This window comes from Thunnus albacares, chromosome 3 (genome assembly GCF_914725855.1).
Source record: "Thunnus albacares chromosome 3, fThuAlb1.1, whole genome shotgun sequence".
Taxonomy (NCBI): domain Eukaryota; kingdom Metazoa; phylum Chordata; class Actinopteri; order Scombriformes; family Scombridae; genus Thunnus; species Thunnus albacares.
In genome coordinates this window covers 17,667,009-17,693,200 of record NC_058108.1, presented here as the reverse complement: position 1 = coordinate 17,693,200, position 26,192 = coordinate 17,667,009, and the positions used below count along the sequence as shown (strand labels likewise).

General features: G+C 40.1%; 1 protein-coding gene across 2 annotated transcripts; it reads right to left on the bottom strand.

The window, feature by feature from the left end:
• wu:fc21g02 (formin-A) lies at nucleotides 1-25,040 on the bottom strand. Of its 2 annotated transcripts, none has more exons than XM_044346720.1 (14): nucleotides 24,778-25,040; nucleotides 21,055-21,100; nucleotides 19,516-19,663; nucleotides 19,348-19,405; nucleotides 19,130-19,211; nucleotides 12,911-13,026; nucleotides 12,348-12,516; nucleotides 6,850-6,980; nucleotides 5,633-5,710; nucleotides 5,367-5,396; nucleotides 5,092-5,160; nucleotides 4,779-4,913; nucleotides 2,541-2,669; nucleotides 1-2,269 (listed from the first exon to the last, which is right to left on the bottom strand). In XM_044346720.1, the coding sequence occupies exons 1-14, from the start codon at nucleotides 24,781-24,783 to the stop codon at nucleotides 2,156-2,158; spliced, it is 1,311 nt and encodes a 436-aa protein (XP_044202655.1). In that variant the 5' UTR covers nucleotides 24,784-25,040; the 3' UTR covers nucleotides 1-2,155. The 2 variants fall into 2 exon arrangements, with proteins under 2 accessions (XP_044202655.1, XP_044202656.1); XM_044346721.1 differs by having other exon boundaries at nucleotides 19,348-19,407; nucleotides 19,524-19,663.
• Nucleotides 25,041-26,192: the final 1,152 nt, after the last annotated feature.

The window sequence follows — 26,192 nt, the reverse complement described above, 5'->3', positions numbered from 1 at the left end:
CTGGTTATTTTAATGTAAACTGTCGACAAGTGACCTGAACTTGTTCGTCTCAGTTTTAGATGTGACTCCAAAAACCTGTTTGCTTAGACACCAAATGCAAGACATATACTGGATCCAGCCGACCTCAAGACAATGAAATACTGACAGCATCTGGTCTGCATACCCTGTGATGATGAAAGCATCAAAGTTCACTGCATTTACTCCTCACAACATGCAGAGGTAAAGAACAAGATACTGACAATAAAACCAGACTTTGGCAGAGAAAGGCATTTGTGATGTTACTTACAGGTCAATAAATACCTGTTTTAAGAAAACTATTCTTGATAAGTAGGAATGTTTCTGACCTACATCCTGGACATCAGAAAGGATGCAGCAACACTCAACAGGCAACTGTTGGTGAATATGTACACTCCCTTTGGTTTTTTAACTGCATCATCCAAATGATCAAATTGAATTAACAAGTGCCAACAATTGCTAACATTGAACATCTTGTTTGGCCTGGGCTTTACTGTCATTAATATGTAGGTGGTGTAGATTTTAGAAGCACCATAGTTCAAAAAGGTGTTGAACCACCTATGCAGGGTAATAACAGACAAACATGAAGCCGCAACACTGTCTTGACACACTGGTTCGCTCTCTGAATGTTGATAAATGTTTGGGATATAGGTACCTAAGGCTCTGGATGGAAAGAAAGTGATATGTTTTTTGATGTAACAGTAAGGAGGCATGTGGCCACCTTGAAAGGCAGTCAGAGTGCTTCTTCTGGTAGCATTCTTACAGTTTGGTTGTTAAAAAGACACTTGGAGGGCCTGATCCCACCAGCATGTACAGCAGCCACATGTCACACCAGACCAACTTCATTTGAAGGGGGGGGTTCTAGTGAATTCAGTTTTACCAGGTTTTTACACACAAATTCGCACCATCGACCAATAGCAAACAGTGTTGACCTGCCAGTCAAAAACTGAGGTATCTATCCTTTTAGTAATTCTGTGTTACAGTCCTTCTCATTAGAAAATCTGTCACTTCTGCTAGAACCTAGGACCTGCAGGATGGACTACCAAACGGATAAAGCAGGCAACATCCCCAGTGCACCAGACCCCATGGGCCCCAAAAGCTAAGTACACAGAAATTTCTTACCAAATTTTAAAATAAGCAAACCCAAACAAGGAGAGATTCTGAAGCTTTACAGAACATAACAGCCTGATGTGAAACTAGGGTATCTACAGTATTGAGTAGATGGTGTTACTGTGTGTTCTTTCTGTTGACTGTGCGACTGGTACTATCTATAACTACAATGTCACATGAAGAAATTTCTCCCTTCCGCTTCCTGGTGAGACCAGGCCCTGAAGGTGTGTTCAGACTCCACTCAATGCCAACTTTAGAGGTCAATGGACACAAATGGACAGGAACAGACCCGGGATCTCTTGAAGTATCTGCTCAAGATTAATTTTCACAACAATTTCAGATAAATATTCACTTGTATAACAAAGGTTTAAGACTCTATTTACAGTCCTGGCCACACTTAACACATACACATACAGTCAGTGTCTGTTTTTAGATGTCTGGTTAGTTCCACTGGCTGTTAGTAGCTAGTAAACACAAACTTAAAAAACACTCCACTGCTCAAATTTGATTGAGCACAATGACACAAACATTATCTTTGTGTTTAGTCTGAACACACCTCATAGCTCCACACTTGAGTAAATCTCAAGTCTCTTAATTTCTTGGTTTCTGGCACATTACATAAGAAATCACTCTCTATTCCACATGCTAACACTTAAAAGAGAACACCTCCTTTCCTTATCTCCTTGCCTCTGGAAGTTTGATCCCAAAATAACTGACTCTTTGAATCCTACATGTGACTGCTCACAAACACAGCTTGCTGACCCAGCTGTAGTAGATTATATACCACAGATAATTGCTAATTTAGCCTGATAACACATTCTTTTCAGTCAGGTAAGGGATTAAACACTGAGCAAGGCAAGAAGGTAAGGGGTATGTACAGTCCAAATGCTTTTCATTGTTCCTACCTGTGCCATTTTGCATCCCTGATTTGAATGCTTAGACAAAGGAATGCAAAATGGTCACAGAGGGCTGCTGTAAAACTAAAGTGAGGAACGACTGGGAGGAGGCTGCTCCAGGAGCAGGACCTGCTCTACAGGAAGTTGGTGGAGTTTGTCCCTCCGTCGATCTGAAACTTGTAGGCACCGTCAGAGGAGCTGAGAACATTGGTGGAGGAGGGGGGTTGAGGAGATGAAGCTGTGTCAGCCTGGGGGGTGAAAATAAAAATTCTGTGATAATACAGTTAATACAACAGATTAAGTTTGCTTCTCTCATAATCGTTGTTTTTAGCATATGTGGGTCCATGTCTATTACAGACCTGATCCTGTCATTTCCCCATGGTTAAAATGTCATCCAGAACCATGAGTTCAATTACCAATTTTTGGTAATGTATTCACCACAAATAAGTACAAGTACAATTACTTGCGTGTGTGTGTATGTGTGCATGGATGCATGTGTGTATATGTGTGTGTCTGTACCTGTGGTGCAGCAGTCAGCAGAGGGTCAGCAGGTGAGGCTCCCATATTCTCCATCTTGACCTCCTCCTTCACAGGTTCACTGGCTGCTGGTGGAGGAGAGCTGTACATGACTGGAGCTGGAGCATAGCCCTACAAACACACACATACACAGGCACACACACAGACACACACACACACACAGACACACACACACACACACACACACACACACACACACACACACACACACACACACACAGAGACACACAGACACACAGACACACACACTCTTTTTGTCTTATGTAAACCACTTCGCAACTATAACTAAGTAGATTCAGTTTGATAAAATAACTCACAGGGGCCATTTTGTTGCAGAACAAGTATTCTACTTTTGATAATTAAAATACACTGTGCTCATATTACTTTACTCTTTATTACATTACTCTTCTTTTACTTAAGTAATATTTTGAATGCAGGACTTTTATTAGTATTGGAGTATTTTTACATTATGATATTAATACTTTTACTTAAGTGCATTTTTTGTTGAAAGATGCTATTCAAATACAGTTGCCTTGCCTCTTAGGAAAAGCTTATCAAGTTAAAAAAACAAATAGTGCTTTATTAGGAAGGTAAATAGGAAAATCTGTTATTTGTCAGTCTGATCAACAAAAGAACCATAAACAACTTTCTTCATTTATTAGAAAGATTTTTCTTTTCATGATCTGTTATTTCCCCCATTAACTGTTATTATAGATAGTCAGGGAGATTCTGTCCTTCAGAAAGAAACACTGTTTAAACACATTTATATTATACATAATTTGTCATCATTTCCATTCAGTCACATGTGAGGCTGAAAATTCCTGAGCTTTGGGTTCGATATGAATTACATAATTTCAATTTTCCCTGAAACATTTAGCCAAAAATAATTTCCAGTGTTCAAAAGACACCCTACTCATAATCTGGGTTATTAAACAATGAATATACAATCAAAATATCGATAAATACAGATGCAAATAATAAATAAATAATACAAATGCATTCTGCTGATAGAAATGGTTCATGTGCCTCCTAGCAGGACACAGTACACAGTATAATTACAGAATGCAGGTTCTTATTCACGTGCAGGTGTGTGTTAAACAGGTAACAGTCTGCAGGGAGGAGACAGTTGCTCTGGCAGTGATAATTGTGAGCCTTTATTAGTATTGACACAGTGCACATGTGTGCAAACACAAATTCATCAAAAGTCGCTGCAGCTGTTAAAGATGAATGAAAGCTGTGATCAGCTGTGTCACCAGCATCAGAAACAGACGTTGCTTCACATGATGCTTCAGAGGAAAGGACGTCTCAAGCCGAAACTATGAGAAGGGTCTATATGCAGTCTTGCAGACCTACACAACACACCCACTTTACTACATTACACACCCACTTTACTGCACGACACCCCCTCCCTTGTTGTCACCATAATGGCATGCTACACTACACACCTCCCTGACCCCTAACCCTAATCATCCCACTGCTCATGCTAAACCTAACCAAGTGGGTGTGTCATGTAGTAAGGTGGGTGTGTCGTGTAAATACTGCTGGTCCGCAGATAGACCTACTAGGAAATCATACTTTCCGCGTCCGCAAGTGCACAAGGGTCTCCGTGATGTAAATTTCATCATCAGAGGGTGTATGTGTAGGCTCTGTGTGTACATCCGCGTACCACCAATTTGTTGAAACCACTACGCTGTCCTCCTGTAGACACTGATCTACTACTTTCAAATGGACTCTAGAAAGTAGTACAAACAGAACTACTATGCGTCCATGGTGCCTGCAGCTGTCCACTCAGGAGTACATTTGTGACTTCATTTCTTTAAAAACATATTTCCTTGTTTCCTCTCTCCTCCCATGGTTTCCTTGCGTCTCTCCATGCATCCTCAATGGGAGGGACTAAGATGCAAGGAAAAGGCGAAAAAGTGAGGGAAACATGGATGCAATTTAAGAGGCTTGCAATGTACCCTATGCATGTACTGCATTCCTATTTTCATTAAGCTGCATTCAGACTGAAAAGTCTGGTTGAAGTAACATATTATTGTGTTTAAAGGCTGATAAGGAAAACACTGCACAGTGGTTTGTAATACTCACAGACCAGATTTTACAACTGGAAAGTTATCATGCTGTAGCCCTGTTTACTAGTGCGCACATGTGGAATGTCTGCAGACCCCTATGGCGACCAGGCGGAAAGCAGGTATTGGCCTTTTAACAGTTGGATCATACCATAGGAGCTACAGGTCCAGGGGGGTACTGGCCTGGTGGTGGACCGTTCCATTGTGGAGGCTGGGCAGAGGGGTACATAGCTGGGCCAGCAGGAGGGTAGGCAGGGTTCTGAGATGGGTAGCCTGGACTGAAACCCTGCATGGGGAGACAAACAGGAACTAGATCAGTAAATACTGAGAGAGGACCCAGACAAACAAGAAAATAAAACCAAAACATTCAACTCCAGCTGACAGCTTTGAATCTAGTTTGGTAAGACCATGTAAGCCTGGTTTTACCAATATTTCAAAAAGCAGGCTTGTATTGTGATACTAACAGCAGGGGGTGGGGGGCCATTCCACTGTCCTGGGCCAGTGGTTTGAGGGGGAGGATGGACTGTAGGATCCTGTATAGGAGCACACATACACACACAGAAATGTACACAAGAAAAGTACTTGTCTTAGATTAACATTACACAAACAAATCACCAATAATACACCATTAATTGTGATACTAATTACTAAATACTATTACTAAACACTAATGATGATAATTTGTATAATTATCATGTAAACAGGTATTGACTTTGTATAGTAAGTGTGTGTTATGTACCATGCCAGGGTTAGGTCCATGGTAGTACTCCTGAAAACACAGAAAACAGTCACTTTCTGTCATTTGTTGAGTAAACATCAACAAATCAAGATTCACTTTGAGACATTCATATAAACATTCCATCAGACAAGACCATTTCCACTAAACAATATGTGATACTATTATGGGATACTGTCAATTATACAAAATTATATGAAGACCCAATTGTACAGTAATAACATCCATGACTACATGAAAAGTGATCAGTATTAGGAGTATGATCTCACTGCTCCTGGTTGTCCTGGAGTGCTGTAGGGAGGAGAAGGTCCAACAGGACCACTGGGAGGAGGGTGGACTGGAGTGGTCTGGAGAGAGAGACACAAATGATGAGGCAGTACATTGTTTGGGGACTGCAACTAATGATTATGATATTTTCATTATCCATTATCTGTTTATTATTCTTCAAATTAATAATTTTGATTAATTAATTGTTTAGTCTTTAACATGTCAGCAAATAGTGAAAAATTAAATAGCCTATTCTGTCTATCCTAAATATATTCAGTTTATAATGATACAAAACATAGAAAAGCAGTAAATCCTCACATTTGAGAAGATGGAACTCTTTTATGTTTTTTAATGTATTTTTATATGTCAGTTTTGGGGTGAAGATTATTAATTTACTACACAAAATGTTTAAAGGGGCCAATATTTCAGTCAGCGAACTCATGTGGAATGGTTTATCATGTGAATGCAGAATGTACAGTGTTGATATTTGGTGTCTAGTCTCTGACTTTGTCACTCCACACATGGAAGCTAGCAAGCTCAACATAGCAGGGAGTGATGATAATAACTTCCTTTTGGGAAAGTAGGCACTGGTGGCCTTTACATATCAGTGTGTGTTTCCGGGTGTTGGGAGTACTACTACATACTGTACATAAAAAAAAGTTATATAAAGCCTTTTGTTACTCCAGAGGGAGCTGGTCTGAGAAACTGCCTTCAGTGACATAACATTAACACATCCGAATCTTCAACTGGGTACTTCAGGTATCAGGTTTTGACAGGGAATAAGAATGTGTGGAATTAAAAAGAAAACATCTTTGGTTCTGCTGCATCGATTTTCATGCTTTCTTTTTTACTGTTAATCGAGAGTCTGACAATGTTATGTAAGTGCAATGTTAAATCGGTAGAGAACATGGCCCGCACCCTGACTCCCTGACAGGCCATAACAAGAGTCAATAGCAACAGCAAAATAAGCTGTTTGGCATTGGCAGAGAAGATTTGGCATATTTTTCATGGGCACAACCCACATACCCAGCTCTACTGCTCATCCCAAAAATGCATGTTCCTTACAAATGTGGCACCATTTAAAAGGGAAATAAACAGGCTTTCCAACGGTATAAGATTTATTGCCAAGAAGCATTGTTACAACAAAGAGATAATCTACCAAACACAAATTTCCTTACTTTTTGTGCTATGTTTACTTGTTAGTGCATACTATTAGTACCTGTAGTGTTGCAGCAGTGGTGGCTTTCTTTTTGAAAATCTTCTTCCGACAGCAGCAGCAAATCCCAGCCGGGATGCCCAGCAGTAAGAGCAGAGCCATGAGCGGGTTTCCTCCTGAGTACTCCTTGTGGTCTGCAGTGGAAAAGAATGTTGGGGTGTGCACAGGTACAGCTGTTATGGGCCAAATTCAGACCAAATCCAGCAATACATGAAAAATGGTAGTCCTCTCATTAATTTGAATGGTGGTAGTGCATTTACGCTGCGGGAGGGGGGACCAGCCGTTTTCTTGTCAGCCATCTGACAAGAAAACGAACCAGACTCAAATTTTGCCGAAGCGCAACCAAACGTCACATTGTGCTGGCCAAACATATATCTAACTGCACATTCCTGATGGATTACTTTGTACCGTGAACACCGTATTTGACTGTTTACCTTGTGATCATTGCTGATGACACACTACTTATATCTGCATATGCTACGTTTTAGTTGCATACTAGCTGAATAAACTTGTCTTTTGATTTCTAGAGGACTTTCTAGAGGGCTTTCTTCTTGTCAGTATCCAGTCAGGCTAGCTATCAGGCTGATCTATTTGTTCATATGAAAATCAACAGACAGAATATATGTTATCACCATCTCTGTTGCAGTTTCTTTCATTTTGTAAAAACATAAACATGCTACCAACCCAGTTCCCTTTTCTCAACACATACTAAAGAATTTAGTCTGCTTTCATGTCTCCATTATAGACTAAATGAATTAATGTTTTCTTCCAATGTTACTCCCCCTCCACCCTGATGCCAACCACTGCTGTAGTTACTTGTTTGTGCAAAGCAATAACATTACTCAAACTATGTTATTACTATGAAATGCACATCATTACAACTAGGGCAGTGCCTGTTCAAAACATGCCTGTTCGGAATGGGCTGATTGCTTATTATTTCTTGAGAACTGCGTATGTATGTATCAACTGACAAATGTATTAATTAAAATGATGTGGACTTAAAATTAATTAAATAGTTTAAATTCAGAAAGAAATTTAACTAGTGAGACTAAACTGAGGTTGAACCGTAGAAGCAGTTTACGGCCTTCCATTGGTTGAATCTCCTGTCAATCAAAGGTGTCTGTGCTCCTATTTGCTAGTTTTATTGCCTCCGCCTGTTTTTTTCTCCTGTGTATGCTCATTCTTCTCTCTTGGGCAGTTTAAATGAGCAGAGCGTGTACCTTTGTCCTGCTCAGCAAGTCAGAGCCCAGACGCCCCACCCCGCTGTGATGTGACGGTGTTTATATCAAACAGCCGCGCCGCACACAGACACAGAGCTGAGCAGCTCGCTGTTTGCTTGTTTACTCAAAGTTAATTAAACGTGGCATGTGTCCAAACAACTTCATACTCCACACTACACTTCCTTGGGTCCTCAGCAGTACACCCATCAAGTGTGAAGTCGAGTCAGAGCACCATCCTGACACATCCTGCACTAAGACTTGAACGTACATGCCAGGTTTCATTTACAGTACGCAGTTCAATAGTAGAGCTTAAGTCTCTTAAACTTTTTCAAGTTATTACCAGTATGGATGTACCACCTCTGACCACAGTGTGAGTTGCAATGGCAGAGTGGCTGTAGGGGAATGAGGGTCAGGCAACTGTGACCTGGAATGAGTGCCAGGTCGCGGTGACCTGTACCTACCAAACATGTCAGTCCACTGAACCAAAACAGGAGACATCTGGAGATATTGGGAAAGAGGTGGAATACCACACACACACTTAGTGCAGAGATGCCTACTCAAATTTGGTCACAGTCCAAGATAAGTGAAATTGGGGAATGTGTCATTGTTCTTTAGATTTGAGGGTGCCAAAGAGTCTGGCAAAACAGGATGACACTTGTCACGCAACACGAACACATACACACGCATATCCTGTCTCCAATATAAAAAGGCATGTCACGTTCTGTAATGTTGGAATTTTGTCTGTCTACGTTGTTGGAGATAAAAGAGATTCCCCATCTGACACCTGTGTCTCGACCATCTGATTCCTCTGTTGTCCACCTCTTTCTGCCACAACATGGTGCTGTCCATATTTCAACTCATTCACTCCATGAGCAGAAGAAGCAGCAAATCAATGTTGTTTATGAGGTGTTTTTATATATTTCTCAAGAACCGCTGATCCAAACAACTTCACACTCTACACTGCACATCCTTTTCAAAATATGCAAAGGACAAACATACATACATACATATAGACAGACAGACAGAGACTCCTTGCTTTATAGTTAGTTAGCTTTTGCCTGTTCCCAAATTCAATATAAAATTGTGACAATTTCAAACCCTTTTCAGTGAACATGCTTCTTTCTACTCTCCAATTTCCAAAGCGGTGTTGATCATTTCTTCACGGAGCTAAGCTCTGAGGAAAACAATCTAGTGGTCTTTGCGACAGCAGCACAAACAATAATACCACTTGCTAAGACTGGGGGGATGTTGAAAAGTTGTCTGTTTCCACTTTAAAATTACCTGATACCATGTGATCATCAAACAGCATTTGTTCTGTAACATTAATCTCCAATATTAGATTATCATATTAATCAGACTAATTAAACTCATTCACATCTCATTCTAGAGATAAAGAAATTCAAATTAAAAAAAATATTTTCTTTCATTCTTTCAGTGTAATTAAATTTATCTTGTCTTGAGTTTTTGGGAGAGGTCTTGGTATAAGATTTTAGCTTCCTACCTCTCCTGTACAAATGTTTATTTACTTTAAATGAATATAGGCCTATAGTTGAGTATATCCAGGTAAAAGTTTGTTTGTTACCTGCATGTGAACGTTTTCATGTATATATTACATTTTTCAATTATATAAAAATAGCATTTTGTATAGCACAAACAAATAGATAAATAAAGTAAAACACAAATCAAATCCGAATATTTAGACTGTCAGGGCTTAACATCTGTACAGAGGAGAAGAATCTTCATGTCACACTTGTTACCAAAAGTTTTCTTATTTCAGGTCATAATGCTGACCAGAATTAAATAATTGCATAATGTTCATATTGTTAGCTATCTGCAGTAATTGGTTATTGGATGTTTTGTGGCTGATAAAAGTTGTCATCAACACATCTGAATTTTTTGTACAGGATCAGACTTTTTTTTAACCTTTATTTATTCAGGGAAGTTTCACTGAGTGTCTCTTCTGCCCTGATCACATTCACACAGGTACACACATTCACACCTGGAAGCTGCCCAGTATAAGATAAGGGCTTGGCTCAAGGGCACCTCAGTGGTGGTAATGAGGGAGGGACAAGCGCCACTTTTTCACTTTCCCCACCCAGACCTTTCCAGTCTTTTTGATCCGGTGACAGCCAGATGTTTCCCATCATGTACTGATCCTTGCAGTCAGTGGAGAGCGACTGCAGTGCCTGCCTCCAACAACTGCAGCCACCTAAGTCTCATGAAATTATTGTTGCCCACATGTGCATGACATTAGAGCTTGTTTCAATTAAGTCGAAAAAAAATCGAACCGGCATGCATTGTGCAGTGATCGCCAATGATCAATTCTGCGCAGGCCTGGTTCATCTCAAATGAGCCTTTTGTCTCATCTAAAACAACAAGCCCCCACCACTTAGTAGTGCCGGATTGCCGGATTTGATGTGAATGCAGCCTTGGCCTTATATCTTTAATGATAGTCTGAAGGCAAGATTCTGTCAAGTACAGTTACGATAGTACCTGTGACATCACAGTTACAGGTCATTCTTATTAACCATGAGCCATTAACCATTAATTGTTTACACAGTACTGTGCATTAGAGGTTATCACAGGTCCAGAAATTTCTATCCAACCTGAGAAGAACCTATGATGATCTTACCTGAGCCAGAGATGAGAAAACTGACTGGGTATAGCTGCATTTGATTCTTTTTTTCCTTATTTTATTTAATTTACATACTTTTTCATTCTGTTTGTTTTGTCAGCTTATACATTCTTCACCATGATAACTACTCTTCACTGTGTTTGTGTTCCCTCCTAGGCATTTGTTCAACTTTTACTGTATGTCTCAAACTTCTACTAGAAATAATTTGTTGGTAACTATTTCTAGTTGAATATGAGAAGTTGATAACTACTTTACAGTTAAACAAACTACAGTTATCTGGCATATATTAGTATTGATTAGTTAGTTAAATACGTTTGTTTACAATTGTGTACAAGCTAACAGCAACCTTACTACAACTCTCTCTTCATTGGCTATTATTTAACTTGGTGTTTAGTCAGAGTTTCGACACTACATGAGAACACTACAGTGTACTGGAAGGTTTGCCATGTTCTGTGTGCTGTTGTACTGGTTTATTTTATGGAATGAGAACCATATGCCTGAACACCACAAGAGGTACGATAAAAATATATATAAAACAAGCCATAAAATGATGTTCATATCACACTAAAATGAAGGGAAATGCCTGCAAGCTTGGAAAAAGACAGTAAAGTAAAGAATACTTAAGGGCCTGTATATGCTAGAAAATAACTAATTTGTATGACATATTCGACCACGTTGGAAGACAAAAGTGTTTATAGTTGTTCCGGTTCTGGTGAGTAAAATCGTGATAATCATTCAATTCAGAGATACGAAGCACATTTTCAGACAGTCTCTCCTGGAAGACATTTGTGGTGTCACACTTGCTTGTGTGCATGAAAAGTGTTGTAGTGTGAAGAATGCAAAAAAAGCTAGATAGAGAAGTTGCCAACATTGTCACCTCGCCATGCCTGGCCAGTCACTGTGTGAGGTGAGTGTGACTGATTATCTGTTTCAGAAAGTTACAAAAATTGTCGGACACAATCCCCAAATCCCACTGTTGAAAAGGTGTTGGGGAGGTTCTGAAACTATTTCACCATTGACAAGCACTGCTGTTGAATCATACTGGCCCTTTAACATAAAAGGAGCAGATTCTAATGCCAGGGATATGAACAAGCTGGACAGAAGGAAATGGATGAATGAACAGAGTAAGGCCGTATTCAGATCAAATCAGGTGGTGCGGCCCACCGCCAAAGGGTTTAGCGGAGGTGTGTGGGGGTGTTTATTTGTGCTCTAGAACATTACTGCTGTGAAACAATCAGAAAATAACGTTTATTGATTTGATTCACCAGCTGTCTCGCTCTCTTCATTCACTCTCTAGCTCGCTCTACCACAGCTGCTCTCTCTCTCTCTTTCTCTCTCTCACGTACTAAAATACTGATTAATTAGCAATATAATCATTATTTATTGTATGATTGTATGAACTCCAAATGTGTGGTCTAGCTATTATCCAGCCATCAGCTTTCTCATTAAGACAGGTACATCATTACATATGGTACCATTCAAGTCTTGTGTTTAGCAAGAAGCCTGTCTTATTCTCTACAGCTCAGAGTCTGACAGAACAGCTGAAGAAATAGTAAAAGCACACTTGAAAACTTTTTCTGTGCTTTTTAAATCAAATTCAAATTCATTGATTGCAGACAAACACATATATACATATGAAGACCTACCTGTCAGGTCCATCCTGGTAACAGACACCAACCGGTCCCTGCGGTCTTTCAGGGTGTAACGTCCCTCATCACTGTAGTTCACATTTCTGATCTCAATGTTCATGGAGTGGGTCCGAACTCTGTCCCAGTAATCTGGAAGGTCCTGGGATACCCGTGCTCCATCACGCACCTGTGGGAGACATTCCTGTTAGGTCATCACTCAGCACCATTTCCATCTGAATCACAAGGGAATATGCTTGCAAGCTTTTAAAATGTTACAAAAAATAAAATTGATGGGGTTTTCAAAAACATCCATCTGAAAACTTCAAAGACGTAACTGGTGTTTGGGAAATTATTATTTCTTAGGGCCAGCTAATGCACTGACACATACTCAGCATTTATATAGTATTGTGGTGCAAAGACATACTGAAAGATGAAAACACAGGTATTGAAACAAATTCAACCCCCCACTTCTGTACTTTGAACAATCCATCCCCAAATCCTGAATCCACTCCATCCCTGTGCACATCACCTATTCAACCATCCTCCCATCTATCATCTATTTATCCCTTCATCCATCTCACCAGTGTAACGTTCGCAGCCTCCCCCGAAAAGGAGAGGACAGCGTCGGCCAGGTCAATGCCCTCCAGTGAAATGTAGAGAGTCTCGCCTGCTAGACACTTCAAATAGTGATGCCTGGCTGGAATAGAGAAGAGAAGAATACAGAAATAAAGTCACACTACCACAGTATGGAGTTATATTTGTGCCTTAGTCCTGAGCACACCATGGGACATATTGAACACATAGAGGGTTTTTCCTGAAGAAATTAAATTACATTGAAAGATAGGCAACAGTAAACTAAGCTAGATGGCTAACTTCATAGTAGCCAGCTACAAAGCTAAGGCAGCGGCAATGTAGTTCTTTTAAAAAGTACGATTTCAGATGATCAAGATTTTCTTAGGTTGACTACAGCCCTACTAGTTTTAAAGATAGGTTGACGATACTGACATCATATGACACCAGATGACCTAAGGTTTTGGTACCAACCATGTCATGCTAGCTTTTCAGGAGGGCAGGTAAATAATGCTCCAAAGTTAGCTACAGTTAGCTTAATTCATAAAAGGGGTCCCTTTGAACTCTCTCTCTGTGTCTTCCATGTGTGAATAAGAATCTTTCCTTGTTCTTTTTTCATATTTGCATGGATTATGGATGGATTACGGACCTTGTTGAAATGCAACTTGCATTCGAACATGGAACACATTTATTGTTGTTAATTATTATTTACATTAGTGCATCTAAGATATTATTCCCCTCTTCCCTTCTAAGATGATCTAATTTTAATGGGCTTGATGATTTTGAAATTCAACTGGCATTTTAAAGGCCTGGTTTTTGTCATTATTTCTGTTAGTGCATATAAGAAATATGCCTGTCAAGCTGACAGTGAATGGCCTTGATGGTTTTATTGGAAATCTGTAGTTCACAGGAGAGAATCTGTGTTCAAAGTTAAAAAGATGATATTCAACAATATTATTTGAATTTTAATATTCTTCCTTGGTGTTGATTCTACATTAATGCCATGATTTTACATTTTAATATCCATTATTACAAGCTTCAATATTAGGAGGAAAAAAAGTGATTAATCGCGATTAATCACAGCAAAATGTGAGATTAATTAGTTAACTTTTTAAATTTTAAAGACAGCCCTAGTATATTTGTTTCTACCCATTAGCTATACCGCTTATCCTTTTAGATCCTTTACTAAAGGTCCTGCATACTCAGGTATTCTCAGTTGTGTGGCATATTAGATATACTTATATACTGTGGCATATCAGATATACTTATATACTTTTACTCAACAAGAACTTGGAACATGAATATTTTTTACCAGAAAATTCAGAAAAAATAAATAAATAGAGAGAGGAAAAGATGAAGAGAGAGAGAGAGAGAGTGTGTGTGTGTGTGTGTGTGAGAGAGAGAGAGAGAGAGAGAGACATTTGTTTTAGGGAAATAATGGAAAAACTTGCAGGCAAAGCTAAGGAAATAGTCAAGGTGTCAGTGAGAAACAGCCCCTACAACCTTGAGTATAGCCCTGATGCAGTGTTTAATATTCTTAAACAGCACTTTGGTGAAGCCATCTCCTCATCAACTCCCCTATTTGACTTCTACGCCACCTTGCCAAGCACTGGTGAGATTGCGTTTGATTATTGGCTCCGCCTTAATGAAACTAAGGAGCATGTTGTTGACTGTCTGCATCGGAGGGGTGGCTCAGTTGATGAACCTGGACTTGAAGTATCAATGCAATTCATCTGTCATTGTCCTGATGAGCACCTAGCCACATTCTTCAGAAGCAAGCCTTTGGAAAAATGGTCTGTTGTGGAGGTGCAGGACATGCTTGAGAGCCGTCAGCAAGAGCTCAGAATTGCAAGTAGAAGACAACACACAATCCCACAGTATTGCATGTCACAGTCAGAGTATACTGTGAGTACTCAGTCCCTCGTGGAGAAAAGGCCTAGCCCTCAGTGTGTTGAGCCCACCCCGCCTCTTGTCTCACAGCCAGTTCCTCTGTCCAGCAACCCTGATGCCACATCGCTGTCTCACCTGATAGACATGCTGTCCAAGCTCCTCCATGATCAACAGGCTCATAGCAACAGACCCAGTCCCTCCTTTAACACACAATTCCAGTACCCCAGACCCCGTAACATGTGTCATGTCTGTGACAGCAGAAGTCACAGCACAAAAACACACTATGTTCGTGACCACCTGTGCTTCTCATGCTTTTCAAGAGGCAGACAGCATCACAGACAGCCCCAGACACCAGCACACTGTCAGTGCCTCTTCTAGTCCTGCTCATGCCAACACTACTCCGATGGAAAACTAGCATGTCCACATTCAGAGGGGGAGAATGTGGGCACTGAATTTGCCCCCAACAATTCAGATGCAGATGACCTTCAGTCAGTGTGAAGTTACTTTTGTGAACAAGAAGGAGATGATAAAGTGATATTTCAAAGAACACAGCATTTAATGGACAGTGACAGTCTTCTTTATACAACAGTTGAGACAGCAGGCAGACAGTTCTGTGGACTTTTAGACAGCGGCTCCATGGCCTGCACTATAAATATGGAGACATAGCGCATCCTCCTTGAGTGCGATCGTCAGCCATTTCCAGTAGTTAAATAGTTGTGGGCTGTGGAGGTGTTTTGTGAAACCCAAGTGCATCAATGACTTGAAAATGACTGTATATGGCATTCAGATGATAGTTCCTGTACTTGTGATACCTGGTCAAGTTGACACTTTCATCATAGGCACCAATGTCATAAAACACTTCCTGCACTGCATGAAAAATGACAGGGCTTACTGGAAACTTCTGAAAAAACCTGACACTGGAAATGTGGGAGAAAGTGCCAAGTTTCTGGGGCTGATGGCAAACCTTGAGCGTTGGAGAGGCCATCATATTCCTGACAAGATAGGCACAGTGAAATTAAAGAAATCTGTAACACTGCAGCCTCACACAGAGCACATACAATGGGGCAAACTCCCAGTGCAGTCTGACCTCTCCATTGGCAGTGCAGTTATCGTGGAGCCTCCAACATCAAGAACCCTCAACTGAAATGTGATAGTTAGCAGAGTTGTGGCACCTCTTTGGAAGTCCTGCAGTGAGTGAGCATCTACCCTGGTATTAGTCTACAAGAAGAATGAAGACCTTCGAGTGTGCACTGATTTTAGGGAGCTAAACAGATGTACCTTCAGGGATGCTTTCCCTCTGCCTCACCAGTCTGATACCCTGGCTGCTCTTGGAGGTAATGTTTTCTTTAGCTCCATGGATCTGACCTCTGGCTTCTATAATGTCCCCCTCCATGATGACAAAAGGTTCATCTCATACACAACCCTTGTTGGCCTCTATGAGTATAATAGGCTACCATAGGGCCTCTGCAACAGTCCAGGCTCCTTCATGAGGATCATGACATCCATCTTCGGTGACCAGAACTACACCAGTCTCCTTTGTTACCTTGATGACCTCCTCATCTTTGCACTACCTGAGGAGTTAGCCCTTGAGAGACTTAAGATGGTGTTCAGTCGCCTGCAAAACCACGGCCTCAAACTTGCTCCAAAGAAATGTCACCTTATAATCCATATAAGGTGACATTTCCATATAATCACTGAGAATGGTGTGTCTACAGATCCAGAGATGGTTGAGGTCATAGCAAACCTTACAGAGAAGGACCTCATGATGGAGGATGGTTGTACTCCCTCTCCTCGGAAGCTGAGATCAGTTCTGGGCATGTTCAACCACTACAACAACTTCATTGAAGGCTTCTCTACCCTAGCAAGACCACTATATAAGCTAACATCTGAGCCCAAGTCCAAGCCCCGTTCCCAGCGCCCAAAATGTCATAAGCTGTCTCCTGCTGACTGGACAACAGAATGCCAGGAAGCCTTCTGGTCTCTGAAACAGGCTCTCATGGACACTGTGGTGTTGACTCACTCAAATTTCAATAAGCTCTTCATTTTGTCTGTTGATGCTTCCACCTATGGTCTAGGTGCATGTCTGAGGCAAGTAGCAGGGGGTGAACAGAAAGCAAGACCTGTAGCCTTTGCCAGCAAGTCCCTGAACCAAGCCCAGTCCAGATATCCTGCGCACTGCCTTGAGTTCCTGGCTTTGAAGTGGGCTTTCTGCCACAAATTCAGTCATTGGTTAAAAGGAAAGCCGTTCACAGTGTGGACTGATAATAACCCACTCACCTACGTCCTCAGCAAGCTTAGGCTGGATGCTAGTGAGCAGCAGTGGGTGTCCAAATTGGCCCCTTTTGACTTTGACTCAAGTATGTTCCAGGCGTGCAGAATGTCATCCCTGACCGCCTCAGCAGAATCCCTTTCATTAAGGGCAGTATCACCTGGTAAATTATCCAAGAGCGCTACCAGTCTCTTGTCAATGAGGCGAAGGAGGTTCAGAAGGATGTCCAAGACGCATTCCACTTGACTGTGAACACTTTGATCCTGTCCTCAGAACCTGGAACACCAAAGGAAAGGCAAAATCTAGTAATGTCACCACCAACACTGTTGCAGCCCTGTTCACGAGACCGAGTGGCTACTATAGAGGCAGTTGGCAATATCTACTCCCTCCATTCTCAAGGAACACTTCCAGCCCTCTCACATGAACTCCAACGGAAGCACGAGGAAGACACCACCATATCCAGAGCCCTGTACTACGTTCAGTGAAAGCGGTGTCCATCCAGGTGTGAAAGAAGCCATGAGAACGCTCAGGTCCTGAGACTTCTGAGGCAATGGGAAAAGCTGAAGTTGATAAATGGTCTTCTGTACAGGGTAACCAAAGACCTGTCCGCAGGCCATAAGGTCCACCAGCTTGTTGTCCCACCAGGACTGAGACCAATAGTACTCAAGGGCATCCATGATGATGCAGGGCATCAAGGCCAAAGTCGCACACTTCAGTAGGCTTGTCAGTGGTTTTACTGGGATGGCCAAGAGCAGGAAGTGAAGGAGTATGTGGCAAAGTGTAAACGGTGTGTTGTGAGCAAATCTCCAGAACCTGAAGCTAGAGCCCCTCTTCATTCCATCCAAACTCACGCTCCACTTGAGTTGGTGTGCATAGACTTTTGGAGTGCTGAGAACTTGAACAACAGCTCTGTGGACGTCCTTGTGGTTACAGATCATTTCACATGCCTTGCTCATGTATTCCCCTGTGCGAACCAAACAGCAAAACAGGTGGCAGGTGGAATGATTTCTTTTGTGTTTATGGCTTCCCAGAGAGGATCCATTCAGATCATGGCTCCAACTTTGAGTTTCAGCTCATTTGCGATCTCCTTGACATAGCCCCCATGCACAAATCCCACAGAACAGCCTATCATCCCGCTGGAATCGGAAGCGTGGAGCGCTTCAACCCCACCCTTGGCAGTATGCTACGAGCTTTGCTCCCTCGTGAGAAGAACAAGTGGCATTACATGAACGTATTTTAGCATGACTGGGATTTCAGGTTGTTTTAGTGGGTGAAAATCCATTGTCCATATCCATATCTGAGATCATATGGTTTTCAGCCAGCTGTCTGTCATTTGAGGAGGCACGATAGAGCCTGGTGATTACTAATAATACATTATAGCCTATTTCCTTACTGGCCTCTGGTATCTAGCCACATACATTTTTTCCCCTGGTTTTCAGATATCTGTTTTCTAACTCTGACCCAAAACAATAGATGTGAATGGACTTTCATTTCTAAAATGTGTATTTAAATGTATATGATAAATTAATATCATTATAATATTATATTATAATATATAATATTAATATACTGATATACCGGTTTGTTATATTGTACAAATAGTGTTTTCTGATAATGAGGACTTCCATGTATCACTGTCTCAGGATTAAAGGCTTATGTGCTTCATTGTTCATTCAGTTGGGATTCAAAGTGGTGTTTATGAGATGAAATCTTTCTATGCACAGATTGTTAAATAGAAATGTGTTTGAGATAATTAAATACTGTTTGTTTATCTTGACAAACATGATATTAAAGTAAAACTACTGAAAGAATAAATATCACATGTTTCCACTTAGAAATGATAAATTGAATTTATGAGCGATAAAACACATGCTTGCTCAGTTCCCAATACACTCAGGGGTTTTAATGATACAGTCATGCTTGGTCTGGTTGTACTACTTGTGCATCTACTGTTATCCTGTGACTTGTGACTTTTGGACACAGTTGCTTGTGTTCAGCCCATGAGACATTTTCAAGCTGTGCTCTCAAAGAAAGAGAAAGTTATGGCTAATACAGCCCTTGGCTAACTCACGTGTGACAGCCACTTTGACAGTGGACACCTCTTTATTCCAGAAGTCTTTCTGCGTGTACGTCCCCTGGTCCTCATAAGTGACCTGACAGAAACATACAGACCACAAGTGCGACACCTTCACTTGAAATCGAACTCTTGCCATAAATTTCCACTGCCTTAATCCAGCACTTAATTCCATTTCCAGAACATTTGGACTCTAAACAAATAACTTTGGTTACCTTGTCGATGTACCAGCGTCGGTCACTGCCTGTACCAGATACCCTGCCTTTAGTCACCCTATAGAGGTCAAAACAATAACCACATGGAAATACATCAGTATTGGTAGAAACTCAAACCTTCACTCCCTGATCATCACGTCCACAATCAGAACACTGTGTATTTCTTACCTGCTATGGCTCCTGTCCCAGTACAGATAGGTCTTACTGGGATCATCTGCTGGACTGAACTCTAGCTTCTCTGCACTCTTCGGCAGGTAGATCTTCAGCTGGCGACCGTGGGCCAAACGCTCATGGAGGTCATGGACTGCATAGGACTCTGAGACGAAGGCAAGAGAAGAAAGAATGAGGCAAAATGTCTGGCATTAACAGAATTTTGGGAAAATTGGGGTGAAAAGGGTAACTTTCCATTCAGTTGTGCTGGTAGTATGCATACTGTTCATCATGTAACGCAGTGGTTCCCAAAAAAGTCACACCCAGGCCAGGGGTGCCGCGAGATTAATCATATTATTGTTCATGTATTGTGCATTTTTAATAATGTTCCACCACCTTAAAAAAATTGCCAATACTTACATTAACTACATTTTATGTAACATTTTCAAATATATCAAAACAGAATAAACAAGCAATAAATGTCAAAATCACCATCAATTCTGTTTAATATGCAGGAAGGCGCAGCTGACCTGACAACTCACTGTTGCTGGTTGTCAAAGTAACACAACATGTTTTCCGGTTTGGGACTTTTGCAGGAGCTCAGCAGACAAAAACAGTGAGCAACAGAGCAGCGATGGAAAGATTTGAGACAAAAAACAGCTCAAAGAAATGCTGAAATATCTCAACACAGAGACTACTGAATCTGAGCCGACCAGCAAACTACTTGGTTAACGGCTTGTTGAATGAAGCATTTGTTAACTTTGTTAATTTTGCTAAGTTTAATTAACACTGTTATATCTTTATAGAGAAGTTCTACTGTCATTATTGTGTGTAACATTGTGAAAAGTGGCTGATTGAAGGAGTCATAGCTCGAATTCACCCTTCTTTGTTCACCCTCGAATGCTGATATATCTCGGATATTAACATTTTAGGTGAACTCCTTTAATGAGACTACCTTGTTTGGTTATTGGTCCCGGTTTCCAGGTGGTGCCCCGTATTTGTTCAATTCATATTAATAATTCTATTAATTGTTATAATTATTTAATTATCTTTGACAATTGATAATTGCAAATAATCAACTGTGTTCCTCACAGATCCAACAGTTGGTGCCCGAATTATTGATTAAGGTTAACAATCTTATTTTCATAATTCATAATTATCTATGATAATTATGAATTATTGCTAATAACCAAACGCACTACTGCCCGTCCCAACAAGGTGATTACTGATGTTAACAATCTGACAGCCATGCCCGCTTTCCACAACATTTCACCAGGTGTGTGTGTGAACGTAACACTGGGCAAATTCTCATAGCTCCTCACATTTGTTCTCCCATCACTGACTTTTCTATGAGTATTTACCCTTTTGGTTACCATGAATGCCATACCTGGTGATACATTTAGAAATTTTGGACTTTGGAGATGGGAGGGGTTTCTACAGGTCAGCTTACCTTCAACGATGCCTTTAAGCAATCTGTCAGCCTGAAAAGCACATACTAAATATTCCATCTAATGCAGCATCATTGACAGCAGGTGGGAGAAATGAAATGATACTCACCCACACTGAGGACAGCAGCCAGCACAATCACAACACTCCACATCATCTGCAGACAAGACACAGAGGAGATTTCATTAAAAATCGTTAGTAGTAAATTCAATCCACAATGTTATCACTGTAGACAGAGGGTCAAAGTCTTTACTTAGTTTCTGATTGAAATCTTTGGGAGCTTGGCTAGAATTTTTCATACAATTCTGTGTTTGAACAATGCATTAGGGGTGCACAATTCAGGAAATCTCACGATTCCATTTGATTCCGATTCCTGAGGTCATGATTCGATTCACAATCAATTTGCGATTCAAAACCGATTCGATTTGCGATTCAAAATCTATTTGATTTGCGATTCAAAATCAGTTCTCAATTCAATACATTCATAGATTTGGTTCTAGATTGATGTTTTGAGTTACTCTTTCCATTTGCCTGCAGTAGACACTTTTATAGGTCTAAAATAAAAAAGATTACACTGAATCAAATGCAAACATTTGCTACTCAATGTCAACTCAATGAGTAAGATTTATGTTCCTTTAGTCCACTTAGTCAATAAGAAACCAAGGCAGCCTTGAGACCAAGGGTCAAATGAATGCTTAATATAAAAATAAAAATGATTGCAAAGATAAACTGCTAACCTCAAATAACTTAAGTTCCTACTTCAATTAACAAAATCAAACAAACAATAGCTGCCTGCTACATTTAGCTGCAAAGCGCAAACAAGAAAATTGATCACTATTAGCGAGTGATTATTATAACCAATTTTGTTTCTTTTTCTTAATTTCTCATGCAGATTACCATCTAATTGATGTTTGTATATTTACTACATGAATTTAAAGTATTTAATTTATTTAATGTATTTAGTAGACTATTCCAAAATACAGAACAGCTGTTTAAACGCTTGTTTCGCTGCTGTATCTCGTCGGCCTGTTTTTGGCAGTTTGTCATAAACTTCAAGGAGACTACGTTTTTCATTGAGAGAAAATTAATTTCGCATTCCTACCTTAAGATAACCAGCTGGCAGCAGACCTTAATATAGCAGACCTGCGGCCCCTGCAGGAGGGGGCTGCAGGGGCCGCAGCAAGAAAGTTGAACCAGAATCAACTTTTGGAGAAACGCAACCTGTAACGCTGCACAACACCTTCCTAAGACAACTCTATGTTGATTTTTCCTTTAATTTGTCACCCGTTTGAATATAGAAATAGCCAATCTTCTCGCTGATGGTCTTGTTTGCTTATGTAGGTCATACAGAGGCATCATGAGACTGTTTCATGACCAGTGAAAAGTTCCTTGTAGTTACTTTAACAACTTACAGCCAAACCTCTCAAAAGCATCAGAGTTATATTTTAACTCAAGACCATGCAGCAGTAAAAAACATGCTTAACCTTTATAACATACAGTTTAAAGTTACTGTAGCGACTCCTGGAAACAAAGTAAAAAGTCTGAGTAGGATCTTGATTACTGATTGTCTGACACGCTATCAGAAAGATTAGCTGAGATCAAAATATATGTCTAATAACTTTTATTAATGTAAAAGATTAACTTATTATAATGTGCACAACATATACTCAAAATAATCACAGCAATCAGAGGCAAAACAGCTGTCAGCAAAAAATACAGGGCCCACTCATCCTCTCCCTCCTTCTTACCAGCTGCCATGCAGGTGAACAGGTGCTTAAATTGATGATACGAATATCACCACCCATATTCTTGTGACTTGATTATCAATCACTGTGATAGTGCAATAACAAATAAACCAAAAAATAACCCCAAATATAAACCATCACAAAATTACTAATTTACAATTGATTCTAAATTCACAATAAATCCATTCATTGTTCCTGCAGTTACTAAATTCAAAATATGAATCAGGAACTATCTAATAAAAACAAGTAAACAAGATTATGAATCTGATTAGATATCTAATGCCAACTTTCCATACTTGGCAGTTTCTTACATACACATTTCAGTCAGTACCAACACAGTATTGCAGTCCTAATGAAGACATGAGGAACATTTATTAACCCAAAGTCATTTTCCCAAACAGTGTTCAAACTGTCCAGACAGCTATTTCAACACACTGCCCACTACTGAACAACCATTCACATTTATCTACTAAACAGTTTTTTTTAACTCTTACTGGAACAAATGTTATGAAATTCTTTAACTAATGAGCTATCTGACATTAGAAAGAGAACTCTCCTTTGTATCAATCCAGTCAGGCTCGATGCTCTCAAAATCTGCCCCTGTCTGCATTTCAGCTGTTCTGCTTGTTGCCTTTCTATTCTGAGGTATTGCTCAGAATAGAAAGGCAACAGGTTGCTGGATCTTAATATAGCAGAACTGCATCCATAACATTCCTTAAACTATGCTGCTCTGTATAGAACTGTTTCACTGCAAGTCAAAAAAGGACCACTGTAAGTGACTGTAAGTACAAAATGAACAACAGATTTAGAAGAAATAGCAATCAAAATTGTATGAATAAACTAACAATAAACTATCTAATTACTACTGTCTTTTAGGGGAACCCTATCACTAAGATATGATGATGTCATACAAGTCTGGCTGAGGCTGTTAAATCAATGTTCAGTTACAGGTAATATTCAATGTTAAATTCAATGTTTCAGTTTCATGACTCAATAAACTCATGCATAAAATATATTAAGGTATATTATTGAAGTGTAGTTTGACTTCACACATGACATAAGCATGCATTTGTTCTGTATTATCACTACTCTCCACCTTCTAAATGAAGTCAGGTATTTTTGACACTCTGAAAAACAAAAAAGGATATGAAAATATGTCATTACAGCCAGATTTCAAGCAGCAGACATTCACTAGCAGTGTGATTGGATTATTTCACTGGTGAAAATCTGAGATTAATCAGATGTCTGAGAAGCAATCAAGGCTTAATGCGGCTCATGTTGATTGATTTTTCTAAACCAGAAAATAAAAAAAAAATGGTCAGGAGAAAATTCTGGCCGATTTCCTACTGCTTATTTCGACGGCACTTGAAAGCCACACAGGCCCCCTGTGGGACATGATGGTATGTTGGATAAACATCACTGAAACAAAGAAAGGAGATATTCAGCAGCATTGTTTTAACCCCTTTGGTCTTTGGTGGTTTGTTTGCAATATGAAACGTATAAAAATGTTTATGTTGCAAATGTTGCTAATATGACCCGTAATGTGATACATGGCATAGATAGGTGTGGCGCGCGTGCACCGATAAAAAAAAATCAGTTTATTCCTCCTCGCACGAGAGCGCGCGCTGCATTAGGAAAATAGACTGAATGTGCCTTTTATATGAACTAAAACCTTATTTAACAAGCACTCCGCACTTGAGTCCCTTTTCAAAGCTCGTGTTGGACGTAAAAACACAAACTAGAGCAGGAGACAACTCCGGCAGGCAGACATGTAGGCAAGCACCGCTCAGTCTGCATTAACAAACACCACCATTCACTTGCTTTGAACCGTGTTGTATTCTTGGTCATACTGGAGCCTCATTCGCTTCATGCTGTCCACTTCAATAGACTAATTCCAGTCACATGAATTTGTGGCCATTGAGATGCCCCACCCAACAGAGCTGCTAGTTTTAAGGAGTCTAACCGGAATGTTGGGATGGGCATTTAGGAACAAAATGTGCCTGTCGAATTGTGCGTGTTGAAAACCCTCCCTTTTTAACAATGAACTGACGCTTAGAATGTAGCATCTACCTGTAACTGTACCACTTACCTTCATGCGTAGATAATCCGTGAATTGAATCTATTCAGGGCTCATAACGTAGTTATAGTAGGTAGTTGGTGTGTCACACTGCTGCAGCCGCTCGGACTAGGGTGGTTATGGGTGGAGGAGGATCAGAGATGCGGTGCCTTCAGGATGCTAAGGGAAATGTCGAAAAAGTGAAGGAACGTAAATCACATCGGAGGATGTGATGATGTGATGTCACCTACAGGGGAAAAAGTGTTTATTTATATTTAGGGCCTAAGCCCAAAGGGCGAAGACCCTATTGTTTTTCGTGTGTTTGTTTCTTTCTTATTATTATTCTTTATTAATACGCCACTTCAACCTTAAATTTGACCCCCTAAACATGCTCAAAAACTCACCAAATTTGGCACGCACATCAGGTCTGGTGAAAAATTTGATCAAATGTAAAAATTAACCTCCAAAGTGCCAAAATGTGCTCTATAGCACCACCTATGTATCTAAAATGGCCGCCACAGCCCGTAGGAATGTCGTAGAGAGATCGAACCAAAACTCAATTATTCGTCTCATCAAGACCTACAAATCATACGCTGACACTCCTGACCTAAATCAAAAACAGGAAGTCCGCAGTGTGCTCATCAAAGTACGACTTTGTGCCAATTTTGGACCTTGAATAAACGCTATCTCCTCCTAGGGCGTTAATGGTATCGGCTTCAAACTTTAATACATGACTTATCACACGGTGCTGAACAAAAGTTATTAAAAACTTTGGTAAAGTCAGACCTGTCAGCCCAGGTCTGAAAACATCTACATGCCTGTGACAGAAGCCCTTGGACTGCGCCACACTCCAGTTTCTTAGTGTTCCTACACATCACATCATCAGTGTTCAATCCTTACTTTTTTTTCAAGGAGTACATGTGCTCCTAAATGAAAAAAATTAGGAGCACACATATAACTTTAGGAGCACACTGAAAAATGTTCAAGTAACAGTTTCTTAAAGAAAACAATTCATTACATACATATTTACAATTTATCACATACATATTTAAACTCTTTCTGTGTGTGTGCGTGTGTGTGTGTGTGTGTTTATGTAAATCACAATTTATGTTGTTTTTAGGAGTGCTCGATTATGGCAAAAATCATAATCACGATTGTCTTGTTCAATATTGGATCACAATTATTTAACACGATTACTTTTGACTGTCATTTTTGCCAATTTTGCCATATATGCACATATTTTTTCCCCCTTGGCTGCGGAGACTATTACACATGCAATCATATATTGTACTAACGATCAAGAAAGACTATAGCCTATATGAGGGAAGAACTTTAATGCTGAGCCACTGAACTCAAGTCTTCCTAAGTTCTTCCTTTACATATTGTCTTTCTTGATAACAGTATAATCTATGCTTGCATGCATAATAGCCTCCTCAGCCAGCTGGTAA

Coding starts and splice junctions, on each gene's coding strand:
- wu:fc21g02 (XM_044346720.1), bottom strand. Junction 19,406..19,515: donor TGGGACAGGAGCCATAGCAG/GTAAGAAATACA, acceptor TGACCTCTATAG/GGTGACTAAAGGCAGGGTAT. Junction 4,914..5,091: donor ATGGCCCCCCACCCCCTGCT/GTTAGTATCACA, acceptor CTCCCCATGCAG/GGTTTCAGTCCAGGCTACCC.